A 10,655-nucleotide genomic window follows, 5' to 3' on the forward strand; every position below is an offset into this window, starting at 1 on the left:
TTCAGCACTGAACATATGCAATCACCATTGTATATTTAAAAAAACAACCCACTGATTATAAGATAGCTTAAATAGCCCCAAGTGTCCCTGAAGAGCTACTGTGTGCTGTGTAAAAGCTGAATAATCCTCCCCATGTCAGAAGGTGACTCTTCAGCTGTTCAGGATCGTGAGCTGATATGCTACCACTCGTAAAAAAAGATTCAAAACCCAAGAACATACATTTAGGTAAAGATCACTGCGACGGTATTGGAATTAATCTGCAAGAGCTGACAACACTGAAACCAATCTAGCAAGAATGATTCACGGAACTGTAGCTTTTACTTAAAACCAAAACACAGCAAATTCACACCAAAATAAGTTCAATGGGAATATGAAATTTTTACATCCTATTTGGCTCATTTTTCTTCTTTTACAAAGATAACTGGAAAAAAGGAATATGTTCAAACACACTTTCTATTTAAATACATACTGAATGCAGTATTCATATAACACCAGAAGTGCAGTCTGTGCAAAAGTACTCCAAATCATTATTGCTCAGTGATCTGAATAAAATACTTTAACATATTTATGAAGGCACGTTGATAGAAGAAAAGCTGTTTCAATCATCTGTGTTTGTTTTAATCATCAAAATAGGGGAATTCACTTTGGCCCCTGTGCTTAGAAAAATATGACTTTGACTTTCAAAATCGCATTAGCTTTAATATTTAGTCTCAGTATTTACATGGTAGTTTCTTCCCATTCAAGCTCCACATCACCTACAAAAGAAACAGATACATTACATTAACCTGCCTTGTAAACAAACAGTAACTAATGGCAGATAACTTTCGGCTGAATTTAAAAGATATTGCAGGGAAGAAAGTGGAAAGCTTGAGCAACGACTGTTACCATGAGGGAGACTAAAGGGCAGCAAAATGCTAGAAAATTACAGTTCTGAAGCCAAAAAATGCATGTCAAAGTATTTGTTTCTGCTTCTTAGTCTGGACAAGTCAATGCACCTGCTAGGAAAAAATAATATTTGAGACAATCTGTACCTCCTTACCTTCCATGGCATCCAGAGAGTCCATCTTTTGCAGTGCCGAATAATTTACAAAACATATGGGCTGACTACTTCCCTTGCTTGCCAACAGATCCAATACACATTGATGCAAAAATATATATTGTGCCTGTAAGATGTGAATTTAAAGATGTTTGAGTAGAAGAAAAATGTAATTCTAATACCAAAAAACTTTTTAATTTTTTATATAACATTTAGATGTTCTCAAAGTAACTGCAGTTTAACTCAGCAACCTCAATACTTCATATATGCCTGATGTGATTTCATTCATTATGAGGCATAATGCATTAAAATTTGTCAAAACATGTTAATTCTTATGCCCAGTAAGATATATGAAATTAGACTAATCACAACTGAGACTAATAGGCTGTTTTCACAATTTTCTGTAAAGGTTTCTTCTACGAAAAGTTGTTTGATTACTTTTTGCCACTAGATTCAGACTGAAGAAACTGAACCACATGAATGTAATATATAGATGAGAAAATCTTCCTCTTTCTAGCATAGAGAAAACCAGCAGGGTGCACTCAAATGCAAAAGTTCAAGTAAATCTACATGTTCTAGGAGCATGCACCATTGCTAAGAGCAAAAAAACACATTATTTTTAGTGATACTTCTTAGACTGTAGCATCATTTTTAACAGACTATAATGCAAAGAGTGGGGAACTAAAGTTAATCTGACACTTCCAAGGACATAAAGTAACTCTGGGTAATGATTGCTGAACAGAGAAAAATTAAAAAAAGGCAATGTAAGAATGAAATAAAGAATGAAATAAAAGAATGAAAACAGACAGAAAGAAAATAAATGGATTAAGCATATCTTCACATAGGAGAAGTACTGTGTATGTAGACGCAGAAAATGAGCCAGATCACAGATTCATTTGGGTTGGAAGGGACCTCTTGAGATCACCTAGCGCAACTCCCACTGCTCAAGCTGGGTCAGCTAAAGCACGTTGCCCAGGACCTTGTCCAGATGGGTTTTGAACATCTCCACAGATGGAGATGACCAAAATAATTTTAATTTCCCTGACTTTTGCACAGGTAAATACATTAGTGCACTTTTTCTGCTCAATAATTGCTATTTTGTTTCAGAACTGCCATCAGTTTTCAATTCAAGTGTCTCAAATTTATAAGAGAAATTTGTTTACATGGATATGTTTTAGGGTCACAGCTCCAGAGCCACGGGTAATTAAAACAGACTTTCACAGGCCCCTGAAGTACACAGTACCATTACACTTTTCAATAGCTTGCTTACTGAAGCAATAGCATGGCATTATTTCAAACTAGCCTTTGTACTTGTCTTGGCAAGATTATAAACTTTAACAGATCCACTGGACAAATATGGATTTCTAGAATGAAGGTCTTAAGTTTCAGTGGAGTTTAGACTGGTTGCTCCAATTCAGAAGGTTTCTGGACTTCAGAAGACTGAAAGCTCCATAATCTCTCGTGTTCATACAGCTACTTGTGAGCATGTAGCAATGAAAATCTTTCCGGGTTTGCCAGGGGAGAGTGAAGCAGGATAGCTGGGGAATGTATGTGTGCCAAATTATTTTCCCAGTTACAGTTAATGACATTCTTAATTATTTGAAAGTCTTTTTATGGTTGGAAGTGGGAGAGAGAATAAAAAAGTTCACTAAAGATTAGGTTATGCACTTCATCTGTAGTCCAAGGGCAGGCCTTGGTAATGTACAGGCCGCCAGGCAGAGTACCAGGATATTGAAATTATATCTACATTAGGGAATTAACGTGTCTGGGTACATCGCCAGCCGGTGCAACTTGATCATCCAAACTACTGCAAATTGTTTGGATAGTCCCTCGCATAGTTTTGATCCACGTGAACCAGCACTATCTCAAATAATTTCCAGGTGTGTTTCAGGAGTTACTACAGACTATGGGTCAATCCCTATAGAGAGCTTGGATGCAGCTGTCTTTTGTGAAGAGTGGTAACTGCAGAGGTGTTTAATTGCACAGATGTGGGCCATTCTGTGCCCATTGGCTACAGTAACAGAGAGTGACTCTGGTGGCAAAAGAAAAACTATTTTGAAGCTATAACCAAGCAAAAGACAGGTCTGAGAGCAACCAGGTTTTATTTATTTTACTCATAGATCTCACAGACAGTTTGACTGAGGGATCTCTAAACTGAGTTCTGGGAAGGAATTGCTCCTCTTCATATCTTCTGTGCTGATCACGTAAAATCTGACTTATAGACTACTAAACAGTGTTTTATAACAGAACTGTCAGAATAGCTTGACTACTGAATCCGCCATAAAACTTTACAAGATTTCATTCTCTTTGGGCACGTTTTAGTGCTGATCTGCATTTTGTAGTCTTGCAAACATGAGCTAGAAATGGCCTGGACAGAGAACAACCTGTCTCAGGATTTTGCAGCTAGCATATAGATCAATACTTGATCTGTTTGGAAATCAGAACTATGAGACCATCGTCTTCTATTGTGTTTTGGCACATTTTTTTCTAGCCTCTGCCAAAATATGCAAATGAAGAGGTACGCAAAAATAATACACATTTTAAAAATGTACACTGATCTTATCAAATGTCTTACTGTTTTAAGATTTTATTCTGGGGGGCCTCCCATTAATTTGTCTTCCAGCCTTTGCCTTATTTTCAGATGATTCTATTTCTAGTCAAAAGTGTAAAACAACAACCAAAAAAAGTATTCCCAGAATTCATCATCACAGGGAAGTCCTGGCAATCGTTTAGCTGCATCAAGACTTCAAAAGGAAAAATTGAAAGCAATTGGTAATCAGACAGCACCTTACAAGAAACAGCATGACACAGTATCACCAGGAGGTCTCAAAAAAGCTGAAGTGCAGTTGCTGAAGAGAGGTTAACCTCGCTTTGTACATTCTGACACACTTTTCGTATATTCTGACATGATATAGAACAGCAGAATTGCATTCCTAATGGAACAAGTCTCCTTACATTAAAATCAGTTTAAATCCATCAGTCATGTGGAAGTTCATCCTGAAACTGCTCACCCGTACTCAAAGGCTTCAGGCAGCAGCCTTGGGTTAGATCTGGCCTACAGGAGACTTAGGGCCAGAAGCCTTATGCAAATACAGCTGGATTTCCATTCCACTGGGTGTTTAGGATCAGCTTTAAATTCTGCTATCCTTTAAAAATACCCAGATCTCCAGGTACAGCAGAGGTCTTCCTTACCAGCTGGTCATCACTAACTTATATCCATATTCAATAAGTCTGCCAGAAATGCACCTTTTTAGACCCAAACCCCACCATTGCCTTGATTTTGCAAACTCTGAAGTCTGTGCTTAGTTCTATCCATATGTGTTATTTTATTTGAAGCAATTTAAAAAGAATCAAGGAATCATTAATGAGGTCAAAGGTAAGTGAATACTGAAAAGTTTGGAAGACCTTGCTACATATACATACACAAAAAATACAGTTAAGTAGTAAATAAAGTCAAATTAAGTAGTGCACGAGCAAATCCATTTTTTATTTAACAACTCTTCTTCACCCAAAACTGGAAATGAACTTTCCCAAAGTCTGAGAAATTATGATTTAGGTTCTAAACACTAAATATCTCAGCACTCTTTTCAGCACTTGTCAAGACTTTGCTGGCCAAATATACTTAAATAGATAAAAAGAATACAGTTGCACAATGCTTGAAATCCAAATAAAAGCAGGATTTGGTAGAAAATGTATTAGGCGGCTGATTGTTATGAGTTTTCTAGTCTTGTTTTGTAGGAGATGAGATGACTAACTTTTTAACAACAGGAAAACAGAATAGATAAATATATAAATCTTACCAGATTCTGTACCATACACATTCTTTCACTTCTTAACTCAGCTACGAGTCCATAGATATCCACAAAATCATGGTCATTTACATGTTGGGTTAAATGGTCAAGTGCAATATAAACACCTGTTCTTCCAACACCAGCACTGCAAACATAATATGCAAGATAAAATAAAGTTTTTATGTTCATTTTTTTAGTATAAAATATTTTCTTAGAATATTCTGGTTAAATTAAGTTTATTGTGAATAGAAAACTTTGGAAAAAATTCAATCTTTTTCAGTATTTACTTTTGTGTGTGTGTGTCTCCTTGCTGAATGGGATCAAGTGAAATCTGGATTTGAGCCACGTTCTGATTTTGATTTTACAAGGGGTTGCATGGGACAAATGAGATATAACTAAACCAAACCTGTGTAAGTGGAAAAATGGTCCCACAGCTTTTCTGTGAATTTTCTGGAGCTCACTAATTCAAAGAAAAAAAAATCACAAGATTTTGTGAAATCACACCTGGATTCTGTGATGCTTTTGGTATTTGAGACAAAACAACATGGGCTCTAGCAAAACATTGAAAAGAAAACACTTTTAAAAGGAGGATGTGTGTGCAAGGCATGCTGGTAGCTAGTGTTGTTTTATTTCAAGGTTTGAAAACAAATAGGATTTTCTCAAAATCACTATCAGACTTCTCTGCAATTAGCGTAATAAATGCAGAGTATATCGCTGCAGATAATCAGGAATTGCACAGAAAAACTCTCTTGAACCTGCAAGATCTAATGAGCAGAAAGTAATGAATAAGCTTTCTGGATATGAGAACGCGTACTGCTGCTTTATAACACCGGGAATTTGAGCACAGGTGGAGTATCAGGCCCATGCTGGCCCCTTTATGTATCTGTGTTGTGAAAAGGGGATAGGATTCATTGCAGAGGGGCCCCAGAGCACATAAGCGTCCTCAAAACGTGAAGACCGTGTGGTTCCCTCCTGTAACAGTCTCTCTGGCCCCTGCAGTAGAGGGAAATGTCAAACTGCCAATGACAACGATATCAAATAAAATGAGGCTTTATCACCCATTGTGGGTGGCACCTGTAGGACGCTGAGGACAAATAGAAAGGGCTCCCATGCATGATAACTGGACAGTTAGGGAAGAGATTTGTGGCACCAAACCCAGCTTTTCCTTCCGCATATTTCCAGACTCACACTAAGTGAGAATGAGGCAAAGAATCAATCGCAAGCCTCTGAGTTCAGATGACTATTTTGGAGTCTGCCCACTCATTTGGTGGGAACACTGACCTGCATACGAAATTCAGACGCACTCACCACCTTCCTGAAGACTTAGCCTTCCCCACACACTTACTTTTTGAAATAGCTGTTTAAGAGTGTTGAGTATGAAATCAATGGGAACTATGACAGCTGAACACCTCTAACCACCATACCATTTATTTAAGAGCCTAAATATAGATTTTAGCTGTTTACAGGCATCCAAGCTTGAAATCTGGCATACGCAAACCCTTATTCCTATTTGTCATTGTCTGTGGCTCCCAAATAGTTTCTTCCTCTTGATATGTGGCATGTACATTTTAAAATACAATTTTTAATACTTATTTCTTAAGAAGAGCTAGAAATATAATAGAAGTAATTAAAACCAACATGTCAGTTGCTATTCCTCTTCTTACGATAAAGAGGAAAATTGAGATAAATCCAGCAGTACCTTACGGTAATTGTTGAAGTAACTATTTCACTGACATTACCTCAATGGGATTTCCAAGAACGGAAGATCAGACACACTTTGGCATTTTACGTCCTAGAAAGGACTATGGGCACTGCTAGAGAAACCTTCACTGCTGTCCATACTAGAACCATACCTGTGCACTCAGTTTTCATTGTTCTTCTTCTGGCAACTTGCCCGAGAATTAATATGCACTTCAAATTATAAGATACTAAATAATGATTTGGTGAATATGCTTACCTGCAGTGAACCACCATCGGTGTATTATCATGTGCTCGACTTGCACGGATAAGTTTTACAAAATGGATAATTGGTGCAGTAGTTTCAGGGACTCCATGTTCTGGCCAAGAAGTAAAGTTACACTGCCGCACCATCATGCAGTCTCCATGCTGAAAAATATAAAATAAAGCAGTTTTTGCAGAAGAAATGTGACAGAAGATCCAGTAAGCTACATGTAAACTTCTCAGCAATTTCATGTAAAAAAGAAAGGTAGAATAGCCTAATAATTATAAGACGTACTTGTGCCAAGAGATAATTTGTTGCGCACAGATCCTACGGCAGGTTTTTTGAGAGAGATGGCATCAAGTCCATCTTTCAGGAAGTACTAATGACTTCAGCAGTCACTCTCCATTTGACTTCAGTCACTATATCAATGTAATTTGTAGATTACAGGTTGAAGTTTCTATAGCTCATTTAGAAGTTTAGTGAACTGGGCTGACAAACTTATTCAGGGAAAAGCAATCATTCTAAGACTGATCTAATGTAGTCGAGGCAAACACACATATGCTGGTAAACACAAACATATTTTCTAAGTGTTTGATGCCCTCTCAATCAGAGCAGCAGCAATAGTAACTCAAAGAAAAGAGCTGGTTATGATCTGATATCTAAATTAACTATGAAGGACATAAGAATAAAAGCACAGGATCATGCCAAAGGCCTGTCTAGACCAATATCCTGTTTCCAACAGCAGTCAAGGGAAGTTCATACGGAAAATTATAAAACATGACAACAGTGTACCTGTAGTTCCACAGACTATCCTTTCCATTCCTAACAGTTTGTTACTTATGAACTGCCTCAGTAAGAGATGGTATCTTGAAATTTAATAGTACTTGTCAGAATTTTCTTATACTAATTTCTCCAGATCTTATGAAGTCCTGTAAGTTTTTAGCATTCACAATATCTTGCACCAAGGAGTACCACAGTTTAATCAACTGCTGTGTAATGAACCAGTTCCAATTTTTTAATTTATTTCGAACCAACCACTTGCTCTTTTCATATTGCAAGAAACACTGAACAACTGTGAACAATTATGTGCAGCAACTACTTTGGGTCTATGTTTTTAAAATTGATCAACATAAAAACAAAAGAGAAGTGACCTTGGATGCAATATGGCAATAATTGTGAATGATTTCCATCACATATGCTTTTTACCTTCACTGGAAGATCATCAAGAATCCATCCATTTGTGAATGGACGATGAAGTACAATCTCAAAGCCAGCAATATGGCACATTTAATGACATGCTTATAAAGGACATAGCTTCTTGTGCAGGGTAGTCCAGCTATAGTAAATGGATCACTTAGTCAATTCAAGTTATGTTTTGTTTTCTTTTCTTTGCAGCCTCACCCTGGTGAACATAGGTGACTTTGCATTTTGCTGGCATGCATTTTTACTCTAAATAGTCCCTTTTCCAGTCTTGTTTACTTTATGTCTTATTTTAGCTTAAAAAAGTTTATCTTCTCTCACTCATTTTAAAATGTTGAATCGTCCGGTACTATGTGCACGACATATCCTTATGGGGTGACCCCTGAGACAATCCCCTAACTGCTGTGTTCCTTTTGTCACATGCACATGCCACGGGATGGTAATGCATGTATTTGGATAGCCAAGTTCAGGTCCTAGGATCTGGCTGCACCGCATACAACACAGGTCAATGTCGGGAGTGCAAGGAGGCTGACTTCACCTTGGGTCATTATGCCCAGATTGCTTTCTGAGCCCACCTGCTGGTCTGACTTAACGCTGGGTGCTAATTTTTCCAAAGAGTGGAAACTATAGTTGTGGATCATGACAAAGATGAACATCTATGCTGTACCTCCCACCCCCCTTCCCAGCACAAAGAGTGGGAGTAATACTCATGATTCTCATTTATATTGAATGAATCTCCTGGGGGTGGAGGCCAATACAACTGGTGGTACAATGAAAAACAGCTGCACTGCACCAGAGAATCTTGCCCTTTAATCTGAGAGGGATACATTCAAAGGGATTTGTCTGATCCCAGAATGGTTAGGATTACTCCTTTCTAGAAGAGACAACTGAGGTGTCCAAATAGAAACTTCACCTCCCACCAGACCAGAGGTTCAGTAACCTTGATAGGCCCTTCATAGCATGTCAGCCACACATCTGAGCTCTTTGTGACAGAAACTGGAGAAAATTCTCAGAAAAAAACCCCAACACCCAGGAATGAAAACAAAATGCAGGAAAACCAGGAGGTACAATGCATATGCATTAAAAGAGTAAAAGAATAATACTGAGGGATAGTTGGGTGGGATGGAGCACATCTGATGTTCTTTGAGGTGTTGGATGGGTTTTATTAAATCAGCTTCCAGTTCTGGCTTACCCTTTCAATTTTTAGATCTCTGATGGTCCAGTCTATCTGAATATCTTCCATCAATTTAGTAATCACTATATCCCCAAACACTGTAACTGGTTTATTATCTTCTGGCCAGTACTGATGACATCTTATCTGCAGGGAGATGATTACTGATTAACAATGATCATATTATAATCTTGACAGAAACTACATACAGAATTTCCAATTATATCAAATGCTGTTAATTGGTACACTGGTAACTTACCCGTCCTTTTTCAAAACATTGTGTAAGCATCACAAGTGTTTTTGCTCTCGTCTCCCACACCATTCTCCAGAAATCGCCCACTGTTCCTGGTAATGGCCCCTGAGTTGCAATAAACTCATTTGGACATAAATAACCCTAAGAAAAAGAAAATATTTAATACATAATGGTTGGCAAGGAAAAAAACAGTTTGCATGCGACTCATGGTTGTGCCTGTAGCTATCATGCCTAAGGCTAGAACCTTGTCAGACATACTAAACGAATTGGCACAGGCCTGGCTAACCATTGCATGGCAGATGGCCTTGAAAACCTAAGGAAGTAAGGTATTTTTTCCACCGTGCAGATCAGTTATGAACCAATGCTCTAATAAAGTTTGGGAAATGCCATCCTAACAGAAATGCATTTGGCAGAGAAATTACAGGGACAGCAGGTCAGTAATTCCCATTTAAAAATACCTAAGCCTTCATATCTGCAGATCCAGCCAGAGGCCACCAAGAACTGTGTCAGGTGGTGGCCAACAAAGTAGAATTAAATAGGGCTAAGGAGCAGCAGAGCCAGGGAAACAACTAAGGAATGGTCTGAGAGCTAGTGCACGCTATACACCATGCTGATGACCTTGTCCTTCCAGTGACCGTCAGGGATCTGCTGTAACTTAGGGATGGAGCTTACTCAAACAAATGATCTCTGATAAAAGGTCTTTGAGAAACCTACTGTAGGGGCTGACTTCTGTTTAGTGTTGGCTTCTGCTGTTTAGTTCATTTATAAATTAATGTAAAACCTGGGGGAAAGGAAGTTTGTTGAAAAAAATCTGTGTAAATGTTGTCGGTGCATGGGTTCTCATGGATCTGTTTCCTCAAAGAAACTAAGCGTACCCGACAGGAACTCTTATGTACTGCAGGAAGTCTAAAATAACAATAGCAATAATAGCAATAAATTTATGCTGCAGAGCTAGCAGTCTATAATATCACAGAGTTCTGCTTATTGCTCAAAACCACTGACACAGTGGTTTATAGCACCACCGAAGCTCCTTGTTGGAATTATAGCCCTATAATTCACATCTGCCTGTTACTTACTCCATCTATAATACACAGAACAGGTGGCAGTGAGAAACTATGTTAATCCTCCCTAGTTTAAGAGTGAGGTGAGAAACTATAATTCAGGGATGCAAAGCTCACAGTTCAGTTACTGACTTTGTAAACTTGTCTTGTTTATCCAATGAAAATAAAAGTAGCAGCCAAGTTCCCATTTGTTAAAACTGT

The 10,655-nt window shown here is 38.1% G+C and overlaps 1 protein-coding gene across 1 annotated transcript in view; it reads right to left on the reverse strand.

The window, feature by feature from the left end:
- Nucleotides 1-717: 717 nt before the first annotated feature.
- PTPRQ (protein tyrosine phosphatase, receptor type, Q) overlaps nucleotides 718-10,655 on the reverse strand; it is a 127,242-nt gene continuing 117,304 nt past the window's right edge. Inside the window, exons 49-54 of the mRNA XM_009327521.1 lie at nucleotides 9,400-9,534; nucleotides 9,162-9,287; nucleotides 6,785-6,933; nucleotides 4,837-4,972; nucleotides 1,040-1,163; nucleotides 718-755 (exon numbers count right to left, since the gene is read on the reverse strand). Of these exons, the coding sequence (XP_009325796.1) occupies nucleotides 718-755; nucleotides 1,040-1,163; nucleotides 4,837-4,972; nucleotides 6,785-6,933; nucleotides 9,162-9,287; nucleotides 9,400-9,534 (708 nt within the window). The remainder of the gene's footprint in view (nucleotides 756-1,039; nucleotides 1,164-4,836; nucleotides 4,973-6,784; nucleotides 6,934-9,161; nucleotides 9,288-9,399; nucleotides 9,535-10,655) is intronic.

Source organism: Pygoscelis adeliae, unplaced genomic scaffold, assembly GCF_000699105.1.
Source record: "Pygoscelis adeliae isolate BGI_AS28 unplaced genomic scaffold, ASM69910v1 Scaffold113, whole genome shotgun sequence".
NCBI classification, from domain to species: domain Eukaryota; kingdom Metazoa; phylum Chordata; class Aves; order Sphenisciformes; family Spheniscidae; genus Pygoscelis; species Pygoscelis adeliae.